Below are 13,336 nucleotides of genomic sequence, written 5' to 3' on the forward strand. Positions count from 1 at the left end.
CTCTCTTCAAAAAAATGTTCAACGATGTATCTTTTTAGTGGAACCTAACCCACAGGTCTTTTCCCAGGATCTTACCTGACTCTTCTTATGTACCCGGAGTTATTCTCAAATTCATTTCAAAGTTTGACGTAAGAATGATTCATCATCAGTCATATGTATTTCTCCAAGATCTTTCAAATTCTTTTCATCGTTGGCTCAACTTTTCCATTCTTCATTCTGGTGTGCCTCAATAATTCTTGGTGGTGTTTCTCGTCGTCATTTGAAGACCGAAGAAGAGTTTTTTTCCTACATATCTTATCCGCTTTCTCAGAGAGTCGTGGTTCTAGTTCGAGACCATCCTCTCTTTATTGTTTTCGATCATCAGAATTCTTTTCACCTATCCGGAGCAAATTCAGGAGTATTTTCAGTTTGATCATCCGGAGCTCATCATCTCAGATTTATTCTTTCTTAGCTTTCAGCTATCATTCTCCAATCTTACCGGTGCATCGTTCAAGTGATCTCTAATCAGTTCGTGATCCCTTCGTTCTCATGTATCTAGATTGTCTCAAGTATCTTCGTTCATTTCACAATTCTTACCCGGTGATTCATCCCTTTACTTCATTCATTTTTAATTCTTACGCTGGTTCGTTCAAGATTTCTCTTCCTTATCAATTCATTCGTGGTTTCAATTCTACCGGTGGTTCGTTGAAGACCTTCCTTAAGGTTGCGCTATATCTATATTAATCCTTTCTACGAGAATAAGTGGTATGCCAAATCTGTTGCTTGTCATCAATTTAAATTGGTGAAGGATACGCATAACATAATTCTTATTCTTGTTTCATCCAAGCGATTAATTCCTTATTCCGGAGGTTCATCAAAATTCTTGATTTCTTTTGTTCATCTTTCTTTTCTGGAGCTCCAAGCTCTTTCAATTATATCACCACGAGGATCCATCTAAATCATTACAAGGTTTCACCTTGTGTTTTCAACTTCTCTTTCCTTTCGTTGGATCATTCCTTTTGTGTACCGGAGTTCTTCATGAAGGTTCTACATGATGGTTCATCAAGGATTTACATCCCTTCTCCCAGTGTTCATTGAGATTTTTTTCTAAGGAGCTCAAGCATTCTTCATCTTCCAATCCGGAGTGCAATTCTTTCACGCATATATTTTGAGGTGGTGCTATGTCATTCTTGATATTTCCCTTCGTGCTTCGTGATTCACAAGTTATCAAGAATGAGATATCTTAAATCCATCAACCTCTTCGTTGGACTTATCTTGGGTTATAGTTCACCTAAAGCCTTCCCTAAGGATTGTTGCTATTTGTGGTGCTTATAAATGATCCAAGTTCTTCATTTATCCTTCCGGTGAAATAATCTTCTCGTCTCCTTATTCATATCAATCCAATTTATCATTTCCGTTAGTGGCAGAATTTCACCTCGTAGTTTTGAGATGTTCTTCATAAGCCCACTACAAGCTTACTCTTTTCGTTGTTGGTTTCCAACAAATCCATTCGACCCTTCTCCTAAGGATGCCTTTTCAAACTCTTTTGTGTCAGAAGTTGGCATTTCTTCTCCATTCTTTTATTTCAATTATCTATTTTCTATTTCTTCCTTCCGGAGGCATTATGATGTTGCTCTCTTCAACCCATCTTCTTGTTTTGTCAGGATCGTGTTCGTTCTTTTTGCTTATCCATATAACCGGAGTGTTGTGCCCTTTTGCTCAAGTTCTTTTCATTTTATCAAGTTTTTGCCTTCCGTTTCAACCGGAGTGATGTCCGAATTTGTTCTTCCTTGAAACTCTTCCCTACCGGAGTGCTTTCAACTTTGTTCTACTTCGTTGCATTCTTTCTTTCAATTTGTTCAAACTTTTCAAGGTTCTTTGGGTTCACTCATTGGTCAAAGAAGCAACTTAGTTTTACCTCTTCTCTTTTCTCATCCGTTTTCCCTCCGGTGCCATTCTAGATCTCGGGACGAGATCCTCTCGTAGTGGTGGAGTGTTGTGACGCCCCGAGACCGTTGCGCCAGGTGTCTTCCAGTTATTCGTTGTTGTTGCCTTGTCTTTTGCTTGCGTGTTGTTTTTCATCATGTCATCATGTGCATTACATCATCATGTTTTCAAAACTTGCATCCGTTCGGGTCTCCTCGTTCTTCCCGTTGTCCGTTCTGAGCCCAGACACACTTGCACGCGCCCGTGGCATGTCCGAAATATTATTTTATAAGTGGCCGAAAATGTTCTCGGAATGGGTTGAAAGTTGGCGTGCGGTCTTATTTTAGTGTAGGAAGACCGCCTGTCAAATTTCATCATGTTCGGAGTCTGTTTGATAGCCCAACCTTTAACTATAGCGGCAGTATAGCCGGTCTAACGTCGGACGTTTTCGGTCTCCGGAAATAGTTGCCGGGTTGCTTTCCCCTCCTCTCTTCTCAGCCCACCACCACTCTCCGCCAGGCCTTACCTAACCTCTCTCGTCAGCCCGCGGCCCTCCTCGCGCGCGCGTCTGAAAAGTTGTCCCGGACCCGACCCGGACAGTCGTTACCGTTGGATCCGGATCATCCCCAAACATCTACAAAACGTCTCCGTTTTGCTAATTGGACTTCCTAGTCTATTTTTCTCGACCACTCGATTTATTTGGAGGAACGGATTAGCCCCTATATGTCTCCCTCTTTCTTTATATATATACACTCTCTAGTCTAAATCTAGACCAAACCCTAACTTCTAGGCACTTGTCCCTGCGGCTGCCGCTACATTTATCTCCAAAATCCCCATTGGGATCTCACCCACAGCCAACCACTAACCTCCCTTGTCTCTCTCGTTTTCCTCGCCGCCGCCTCCACCCCAATCCCCTTCCTTGGGATCCATCCCCGACCAACCAGAGCCAGCACTCACTCGATCCACCTCCCTGGTTCTCCGCAACCCCGCAAGGCCTGAGTGCCTCGTCCCGTGCCTCGATCCAGGAGGGATCGAGAGCAGCTATGCCCTTCGCACGCCGCCGCTAGCGACCTCAACCACCACCACCGAAGCCTCCAGGTCCGGCCGTCGCCGGCAGCTACAACCAACAGATGAGCGCCGCCCCTCTTCTATTTCTTCCCTCGTTCTTCCTCCTCCTCTCCTTTTCCTGCTATCTCTCCCGAGCTCACCTCTCTCTCTCTCTCTCCCTCCCGTTCTGCAGGAAGCCACCAGGATGGCGCCGCCATGAACGGGAGCCACCTCCTGCCGCCGTTCACCTCGCCCTGCGCCTCAAGTTCCTCCCGCCGGAGCCCCAAATCCACCTCGCCCGCGCGAAGTCCCGTGCCGCCATGGCCGCCCGGGAACATGGAGACCCGCCGCCGTCCTGCCGTTCCCCTTCGACGATGGAGCTCCCCGCTGCCAAGTCCAGGACCCCGTCGCTGAGCTGCCGTTTCAGGCCGTCCTCCGCCCAAGTCCTGCTGCTGCCTTTCTGTCAAGCACCGCCGTTGCTCTGTTTTCTGACGAGCAGCGGGACGCGCTAGATGCAGTGCCTCCCCGCTGTCCAGATCGAGAGAGAGAGCAAGGTCGCCCGATCCCCTACCTGCGTTGACTTCGCCCCTCGACCGCACATGCCTGCCCAGATCCGCGGTTGGGCCGCGTCTTCCTTCCGCGCTGCGCCAAGGCCCAGCCTTCGTACGGCCTGCCTCTTGCCTCGATCAGGCCCAGTCGCCCGTGCCCTGCTAGGCCGCCTTCTCCACAGTATCGGGCCGCGGCCCATGGTGAGAAACCCCCAGCCCTCCTGTGCACTATTGGCCCAGCCAGATGCGGCCCGTGTTATTTTTTCCCTGCGCTGCGACCTTAGCTATTATCCAGAGTTTGCCAGATTCACAGAAAAGCCCTCATACATCATGCATATCATATCTCACAAACCGTGCATCCAAATTAAACAAACTTTATATGAAAGTTGCTTAGAATTTTGTGTAGTTTCACAATATGTCTTTTTCATCCTTGTCTAAAATGTTTAAAATGATGTTTGTTTAAATTTGCTTAAATAACTTGTCAAAATGCTTTAATGCATAACTAAATAACCGTAACTCCGAATTTAACAAACTTTATATGTAAATGGGGTGGAAAATGCCTAGTTTAACATGGTGGCATCACTTTGCATGTTTAACAACTCTAAAATATGGTTTAGGGCAGAACAGTACCATAACCAAAAATATGCACATGAGGATTTTTCCGGACTTGTTGCTTGTTGTTCCAGAATCATTTAAATTTGCCTAGTTAGGTACTTTTATTATGCTTCACCCTCTTGCCATGTTAATCAACATTTAATATTGTTGGGTACATAAACAAGATCGAACTAAATAAGTCATGTGGTGTTTTCTTCAAAATGCAACTCCGTTGCATTTGAGCTCCACTTAATTTGTAGGATTGCTTGTGCACTTTGCCATGCCATGCCTCATTAAACCGGACATGCATCATACTTGTTTGCGCATTGTGCCATGCTTATGTGGTGGTTGTTTACTATATTGTTTCCTTTCTTTTCGGTGTATTTTCTTCTCGGTAATCCGGTAATGTCGCGTTTGTGAGGACCCGTTCGACTACGTCCGTTTGTCTTCTTCATGGACTCGTTCTTCTTCCTTGCGGGATTTCAGGCAAGATGACCATACCCTCGAAATCACTTCTATCTTTGCTTACTAGTTGCTCGCTCTTTTGCTATGCCTATGCTGCAATACCTACCACTTGCTTATCATGCCTCCCATATTGTTGAACCAAGCCTCTAACCCACCTTGTCCTAGCAAACCGTTGTTTGGCTATGTTACCGCTTTGCTCAGCCCCTCTTATAGCGTTGTTAGTTGCAGGTGAAGATTGAAGTTTGTTCCTTGTTGGAACATGGAGATGTTATTCCTTGTTGGAACATGTTTACTTGTTGGGATATCACAATACCACTTATTTAATTAGTGCATCTATATACTTGGTAAAGGGTGGAAGGCTCGGCCTTATGCCTGGTGTTTTGTTCCACTCTTGCCGTCCTAGTTTCCGTCATATCGGTGTTATGTTCCCGGATTTTGCGTTCCATACGCGGTTGGGTTATAATGGGAACCCCTTGACAGTTCGCCTTGAATAAAACTCCTCCAGCAAGGCCCAACATATGTTTTACCATTTGCCACCTAGCCTTTTCTTTGTCTTGAGTCGGCCGGCTCAAAGGTCATCTTATTTTAACCCCCCCGGGCCAGTGCTTCTCTAAGTGTTGGTCCAACTGAGCGATGTCCGCGGCTACCAGGGGCAACTCTGGGCTGGCTTACTCGACGTCTTGCTCATCCGGTGTGCCCTGAGAACGAGATATGTGCAGCTCCTAGTGGGATTTGTCGGCACATCTGGGTGGCTTTGCTGGCCTTGTTTTACCATTGTCGAAATGTCTTGTAACTGGGATTCCGAGCCTGATCGGGTCTTCCCGCTAGAAGGAATATTCTTCGTTGACCGTGAGAGCTTGTGATGGGCTAAGTTGGGACACCCCTGCAGGGATTTGAACTTTCGAAAGTTGTGCCCGCAGTTATGGGCAGATGGGAATTTGTTAACGTTCGGTTGTAGACAACCTGAAGTTGACCTTAATTAAAATACATCAACCGCGTGTGTAACCGTGATGGTCTCTTCTCGGCGGAGTCCGGGAAGTGAACACGGTGTTGGAGTTATGTTTGACATAGGTTGTTCTAGGATCACTTCTTGATCATAGTTGTTCGACCGTGCTTTTGCCTTCTCTTCTCGCTCTCATTTGCGTATGCTAGCCACCATATATGCTAGTCGCTTGCTGCACCTCCACCTCATACCTTTCACCTTACCCATAAGCTTAAATAGTCTTGATCGCGAGGGTGTGAGATTGCTGAGTCCCTGTGGCTCACAGATACTTCCAAAACCAGCTTGCAGGTGCCGAGGATACCGTGCAAATGACGCAACCGAGCTCAAGGAGGAGCTCGAGGAAGATCTTGTCTTTTATGTTGTGTCGTTCTAGTTGATCAGTAGTGGAGCCCAGTTGGGGTCGATCGGGGATCTGTGTAGCATTTGGGGTAGTCTTCTTTTATTTTGGTTTCGTAGTCGGACCTTGTGTGTATTTGGATGATCTAATGCTTTATTCTTGTATTTGTGTGAAGTGGCGATTGTAAGCCAACTATGTATCTCTTTCCCTTATGTATTACATGGGTTGTGTGAAGATTACCTCACTTGCGACATTGCTTTCAATGCGGTTATGCCTCTAAGTCATGCTTCGACACGTGGGAGATATAGCCGCATCGAGGGCGTTACAGTGTTCCAGAGCGCTGCCATGTCGGGCTGTGCCGGTGCAGGCAGTGCCAGAGCGGGGGGCTGTGCGGCCACCTGTGTAGCTGCGGCCTCGCGCGCCTCCTCCTCGAGGTCGGCGCTCGAGCATCTCCTCGTACTCGCCTTGTCGGCGCTCCTTTGCCAGCCGGCGCTGGCGCCACATCTCGAGGTAGGCCTACTCCTGCGCCGTCGTCGCCCCTAGCCAGACCGATGGCGCAGACACCCACTCGCGCACCACTCCATTCCAGGAGAAGCGCGCGATGGGCTCGGGCTCCGGCTCCGGCTGCGGCTTGATGGGGTACGGCGGGGCCACCGGCGGCACCACGCTATCGCCCGCCGCGGGCCTCCTCTTCCGCCTCCGCCGCCTCCGCTCTGCGCCGTTCATCCTCTTCGCTCTCATGGTAGACGGCCGCAAGGGCCGCCTGGTCCTCCTCGCGGATGACCAGCGGCGTTGGCCTCCCTTCGACCTCGCGCATGCCCCGGCGCCTCACCTCCTCGTGCTCGAAGGCGAACCACCTCGCCCAGTTGGGCGAGTCGGTTGCGTAGGCGGAGTCGCGCCGCTGCTCCGCCGTCAGCAGCGCCCGCCGGCGCCGCACCTCCTCTGCGTGAGCACGAGCCGACCGCGGCACCGCCGGCACTGGGATCCTATCTGGATCCAGATGCCAGTCGTGCGGCAGCGTCACGTCGGGATACGGCAGCGGCTGGCGGTTCTGCCAGTGCCACTCCGCCTGGTGCACTGGCACGCTGACGCGCTGCCTCTGCCGGCGAGGCGCTGGCGGGGGTGGGAGAAACTCGGAGGGGAAAGGGGTGGCGGGGGACTTGCCCTTGGCCTTGCTGCCGCTGGCGCCGGAGAAGAGGCCCATCGTCGCTATGGCTGCGGTGGCTAGGGTTTGCCGGCGACGAGGGAGCAAGGGTGGGCAGATGGGGACGGCGAGTTTGGATGAGGACGGCCCCGCCGCACGTTCGGCTTAAAAAAGGACGAGCGCCGTCGCTGATGTGTGGGCCCGTTGTCATAAATTAACCTGACGGCGTGAACAGCGGGTAGTTGGACGGCCGCCATGTGGGGACGCGACGGATAGCGAGAAGGCGCGCGAAGCGTCCGTTCGGCGTCCGCGCCGACGCATTTGGGGCGCAAATTTGGGCCGCAAATGCGTCGGCGCGGACACGACGCGGACATGATTTGGGTTTGGGTCGGCGCGTTGGGCCGCCACTTTTGTCTGTGCCGACCCAAACGGACGCAGGCGAACGAAATGGGTCAGCCCTTTGGAGTTGCTCTTAGGTCTTTAACTGTTGGATGTGCTGTTTTCACTGTCCTCTTCAGTAAAGTTGCAGTAAATGCAGAAATTGCACTCAGACTAGCCATAGTGGGTAGTAACATATAGTAGTAACATGCATATGTTATTAGTCTATGTTACTACCTCTATAGTGGGTAGTAACATAGAGGTAGTAACTTGAGATTTTCATTTATTGTTTTGTGGGATCTATACTAGTACTTCAACTTTGTGATCTATATGTGGCATGTATCAATATGAAATTTTGTTTGCCAGTACCCATATATAAATACAAGAACACAAATTTGAACGGACCCATAATAAATAATAAGTGCCAATATAATATAATTAAAATATATAAAACATGTTTAGAGCCTTATGCTCTATGTTACTCAATAATAAGTGCCAACATGGATCAAGTCTCGAATATAATCTATCGTCGCCCAAACTTTCTCCATATATGCTCAATCAAATCATTTTTTAGAGCCTTATGCATCAGACGATTACGAATTCTAGCATCTCTTTGAAGTATCTCGGCAAATATTGGCATGCCACCGTGAGTAAATACTGATGGGAAAACAATTGATGAGCCTGCTTCCTCATTCAAATCAAGCATATTCCCCGCCTCTTCTTTTTCATCCTCAACTATCATGTTGTGTAGAATGATGCAGGCTAACATAATATGATGGAGATCGCCCCGGTCATATAAACGTGCCGGGCGCCGTAAAATAGACCATCGCGCCTGGAGCACACCAAATGCACGTTCCACATCCTTCCTTGCACCTTCTTGATGTTTAGCAAACAACCTCTGTTTTTCTGTTTGAGCCATCGGTATCGACTTCACGAATGCTGCCCACTCTGGGTATATTCCATCTACAAGGTAATAACCAAGTTGATATTCCTTCTCGTTGACATTATAGTTCACTCGAGGAGCTTGCCCTTTCAGTTGCTCAAGGAACAACGTTGACTGATTAAGCACGTTGATGTCATTGTTGGATCCAGCAACACCAAAAAATGCATGCCATATCCAAAGATCCTAAGAAGCAACCACCTCTAGAATAAGAGTAGGGACGCCTTTATACCCACTGGTGAATTGTCCCTTCCACTCCATGGGACATTTGTCCCAACGCCAGTGCATACAGTCGAGGCTTCCTAACATGCCAGGAAACCCATGACTCTCTCCAATATCAAGTAAGCGCTGCACATCGTTGACATTGGGTTTTCGCATATACTCATCACCAAATATATGAATCACGCCTTTGACGAACAGCTTTAAGCACTTAATTGATGTGCACTCGGCAATCTTCAGGTACTCATCGAGAGCGTCAGCGGGAGTACCATATGCCAATTGGCGAATAGCTGATGTGCATTTCTGCAATGGAGATAGTCCATCACGGTCAAGAGCATCTTTCCTTTGCGTGAACTCTGGAGACCACTCTCCTAGTGCATGTATGATACGCTCGAAAAGGGGCCTTCTCATCCGAAATCTTCTACGAAATACCTTCTTCTTGTAGGTAGGATCATCACAGAAATAGTCGCGTACCAATTGCTCAGCAGCTTCTTCACGTGGCCTGTTCACGTAAATCCTCGGACCACTTCTGCTTGATCTTCCTTGAGCGTCAAGGCTTTCCTTCACTTCTATTGCGATCTCCTTGGCGAATGAGTCTAACATGTCCATCTGGACAAGGTAGTGATCTAGTGTGTAGAGGGAGGAAGGATCAATGATACTTGCTCCAGCTTCATCATCGGAACCATCAGCCGGTTGATTGGTATCCATATTTTGGTGCCCTTGTATAGGATGCTGCACTTGCGGAGGTTGAAAATTATAATTATGCATTGGAAGGAATTGTCCAAAACTTAGCAAGTCTTCAGGTGCAGGGGTGTACATTGGCCTCCTGTTACAAATATCAGAAGTCATGAGCATAGTACAGTAGCAATGAAATTTTGTACAACACCTCATCTCTCTAACAGAAGTATTGTAAATATTAAATTATCAAGCGCACTAAACAAATTCATGAGGTATGCAATTGGATTTGGTCAGAAACAGACTTAAACAAGATATTTTTTAGGCTACTGTAAGAGATAGACTTAACACAGAACACATCTATTTTGGTGACCTGGAGTATTTGGACTGTTCGAAATGATTGTATTTGGTCAGGCACATAACTTATTCCTCTTTGTATCAAAGTCTAACTTGTGAATACTTATCTTAATAAAACTGCAGTAGGATAATCCTACTGTTTCTGCTATATATGAACCATAATCAATCCTTTGTTCAAAAAGCATGTCCTAACTAGTGTCTCGATGTGATATATCACTTGTTCAATGAAGAAAGCAAAAGCAAAAGGATGTCAACTGAAGCTCACGGTTTTGGTAATTCAGGCCACACCTACACACGCTAAATCAGATTTAGAAATTCAGACTTAGATGTGAGTAAAGACTTGGCAGTACAGAAATTCCCTGAAGATCTACACACGCTGAATCAGGTATTCGAGCTAAAGGAATTGCAATTGGCGAAGATTGAATTAAAAGCAGAAATTTATACCATGTAGGGTTTGCAGTAGAGGATTCCATGAGAGGGACGTACATGTACGGTGGTGTGGAGGGGCTGGCGGACGAGCTCGTCGGAGCGCCGGGGTAGAAGAGTTGCTGTGGCCAGCGGTTGGCGCACGAGCTTGCCGGGGCGCCGGGGATGTGCTGTTGCGGCGGAGAGGTCGCCGATGACCGGACTGGTGCCGCCTCCTTACGGGCACCAGACTTGGCCATGATTCAGGTGGACTCGCGTCGCCGGCCAGTGCTGCCGCTGGGCGGCAAGACGGAGAGTGGGGCGAGGGAGATGGAGGCGGCAGGGAGGGAGAGAATGGAGGCGGCAGGGAGGAAGAGGATGGAGCGGTGGGGAATTTTCCTTCGCGATGGGGACGCCGCAGTGGATCGATTTGCATTAAAAAATTGTGGGACCAAGCTCGAAGTTACGGTAACCAGCTATGTTACTGCTATACTCTCTTTCCTCATTAAATCATTGCCACGTATGCAAATCTGCTGAGTTGAAATTTATGTTACTGCTAAGTTATTACCCACTATGGCTAGTCTCACTGCTTGCAGTGGAGGTTCACAGGGGCGCCGTTCAGAGGTAGAAGTAGGATCTGCCGTATCTTCCTGGCTGACCCACCGTGGCTTTGGCGCTGTGCACGTTTTGTCTAGATAATGTTTGCTGATTATTCTACTATATGTTTTTGGAATCTTGGATGTTGGAGTAGCCACAGGCAATCAGTGATGTGGTAGCAGTTGGCAGAGTAGAAAATTGAGCAGGAGGTAGGCAAGGGGAAAGGAGCGGGCAATGGAGGCGGAGGCGGAGACGCTCCTGCCGCGGCCGGAGCCGCCGCTGTCCGCCGTGGACCACCTCGGCCGGCCCGCCTCCTGCGGCAGCTCCGGCGGGTGGCCCGCCGCGCTCTTCATCATCGGTACGCCTCGGACAGAGACATACTAGCACATCCTCGCCTTATCTGTGTCTGAAGTCTGAGGTTCTTCCGGGGTGTAACAACGTAGGGGTGGAGGTCGCGGAGCGGTTCGCCTTCTGCGGCATCATGGGCAACCTGATGATCTACCTCACCGGCCCGCTCGGCCGGTCCACGGCGGCCGCAGCGTCGGCCGTCAACGCGTGGCTCGCCGCCGCCATGCTGCTGCCGCTGCTCGGCTCCGCCGTCGCCGACTCCTGGCTCGGCCGCTACCGCACCGTCATCTGCGCGTCCCTCCTCTACATCCTGGTACCACACCAAAGCATACTTTGGCTCACAGCCTCACACTACTTCTGCTGTGCCTGTGCACCATCATCAGTCTGGCTCCTCAACTGTCCTGCAGGGGCTAGCCATGCTCACCCTGTCGACGGTGCTCGCGCCGGGAGAGCGACCAGGATGCGCAGGCAAGGCGCCGGGCTCAGCCGGATGCTCGACGAGCTCATCGTCCGCGCAGGTGGCGCTCTTCTTCTTCTCCCTCTACCTGGTGGCGTTTGCCCAGGGCGGCCACAAGCCCTGCGTCCAGGCGTTCGGCGCCGACCAGTTCGACGAGAACGACCCCGGGGAGCTGGCCTCCAGGAGCTCCTTCTTCAACTGGTGGTACTTCGCCTCCTACGGCGGCAACACCATCACCGTCTCCGTCCTCAACTACGTGCAGGAGAGCGTAAGCTGGCAGCTCGGCTTCGCCATCCCCTGCACCGCCATGGCCCTCGCTCTCGCCGTCTTCTGCCTCGGAACCAAGACCTACCGCTTCCATCCGTTACCAAGTGCTAACAAGTAAAATCCCGTTGATTCTGAAGACCTCCTGTTGTTAAACGTGTTCTTCTGAAACTGAAACCTTATTTGCATACCATCTTTCTTGGCATGCAGATTGCCCGATGATTCTGAGAATTTGCTGGAGCCGCCGAGGGGGGATCATGGAGCCACCGGATTGCTGAAGCTGTTCCCCATATGGGCATCCTGCCTGATCTACGCCGTTGTCCTCTCGCAGTGGTTCACTTTCTTCACCAAGCAGGCAAGCACACTGGACAGGAGGATAGGCACCCTGGTGGTACCAGCTGCCTCGCTGCAGAACCTGGTAAACGCATCGCTCATGATCTTCCTGCCGGTCTACGAGCGGGTCGTCGTTCCGCTTGCCAGGAAGCACACCAAGAACCCTTCCGGCATCACGGCGCTGCAAAGGATCGGCGTCGGGTTGGCGATTTCGGTCGCCATGATGGTCGTTGCTGCTCTTGTGGAGACGAGGAGGCTCCGGGTGGCAAGGGACTACGGCCTGCTGGACAAACCTGAGGTCACCATCCCCATGAGCGTGCTGTGGATGGTTCCGCAGTACCTGCTGATCGGTCTGTCCGACGCGTTCGCCATCGTCGGTTTGCAGGAGTTCTTCTACGACCAGGTGCCTGACGGTCTGCGCAGCTTGGGCCTGGCTCTGTTCCTGAGCATAGCCGGAGCCGGGAACTTCATCAGTAGCTTCGTCGTGTATGCCATTGACAGGGTGACCACTAGCGCCGGGGGAAGCTGGTTCTCCAACAACCTGAACCGAGGGCACCTCGATTATTTTTACTGGTTTCTCACCGTGCTCAGTGCTCTAGGCATGTTTGCTTACATGTACTTTGCGCGGGTGTATGTGCCTAAGAAGAAGGGTGTTTTGGTGCAGTGATTTTCTGCCCTATAATAACTGGCTACTAGTCTTGCATTTTGGTGGCCTATAAATCACATATCGAAGTCTGCTAATTGGCCCACATTTATACATAAGGATGATGTAGGACAGGCGGTACGATACTAGGAGGGGTTTCGCTCTCAGAAAATGGAAAACAACTTATACCGGCATACCGCATAGGTAACACTCCTTCCGTCCCATAATGTAAAGACGTTTTATAACACTACACTAGTGTCAAAAAACGTTTTAGTGTCAAAAACGTCTTACATTACGAGACGGGGTACTATATGTCTATATTCCCTAAAAAAGCACTATATGTCTACAACTTAAAGCTTGTTTAGGGTTATTTGTTGGAATTGTGATGATATTTCGATGAAATTATACTATTTGCTGTGTAATTTCACATATTTTGAACATATGTTCACACATTCTTCATGTAAACCATGGAACCCCCAACGCTAAGTGCAACGAGTCGCCACATAGCCCTGATCAGCATAATGACCGTCAATATGGCGATCTTGGCTGAAAGGGCCACTCTAGCATAGTGGCCATCCGACACAGTCGCCATAATTTATGGAGCGCGCTTCATGTACGGCCCGTGAGACTTTGTATTTGGAGTCTTTGGGCGTTGATATGAAGGGCACATCATCCAC

At 49.6% G+C, this 13,336-nt stretch overlaps 1 protein-coding gene across 1 annotated transcript; it reads left to right on the plus strand.

Annotated features, from left to right (window-relative positions):
• Positions 1 to 10,760: 10,760 nt before the first annotated feature.
• On the plus strand, positions 10,761 to 12,739 carry LOC125545408 (protein NRT1/ PTR FAMILY 5.10). The gene is made up of 4 exons (XM_048709333.2): positions 10,761 to 10,972; positions 11,058 to 11,275; positions 11,370 to 11,800; positions 11,894 to 12,739. Exons 1-4 carry the CDS (start codon positions 10,849 to 10,851, stop codon positions 12,681 to 12,683), a joined length of 1,563 nt encoding a protein of 520 aa, XP_048565290.1. The 5' UTR covers positions 10,761 to 10,848; the 3' UTR covers positions 12,684 to 12,739.
• Positions 12,740 to 13,336: the final 597 nt, after the last annotated feature.

The sequence above is a fragment of the Triticum urartu genome, chromosome 3A (genome assembly GCF_056163025.1).
Source record: "Triticum urartu cultivar PI428250 chromosome 3A, HENAU_Tu73, whole genome shotgun sequence".
NCBI classification, from domain to species: domain Eukaryota; kingdom Viridiplantae; phylum Streptophyta; class Magnoliopsida; order Poales; family Poaceae; genus Triticum; species Triticum urartu.

Bases quoted from the DNA above. Each gene is read 5' to 3' on its own strand.
- LOC125545408 (XM_048709333.2), top strand. From the start codon at position 10,849: ATGGAGGCGGAGGCGGAGACGCTCCTGCCGCGGCCGGAGCCGCCGCTG. The intron at 11,276-11,369 runs GTACCACACCAA...ACTGTCCTGCAG, and splicing joins CGTCCCTCCTCTACATCCTG to GGGCTAGCCATGCTCACCCT. The intron at 11,801-11,893 runs GTAAAATCCCGT...CTTGGCATGCAG, and splicing joins CCGTTACCAAGTGCTAACAA to ATTGCCCGATGATTCTGAGA.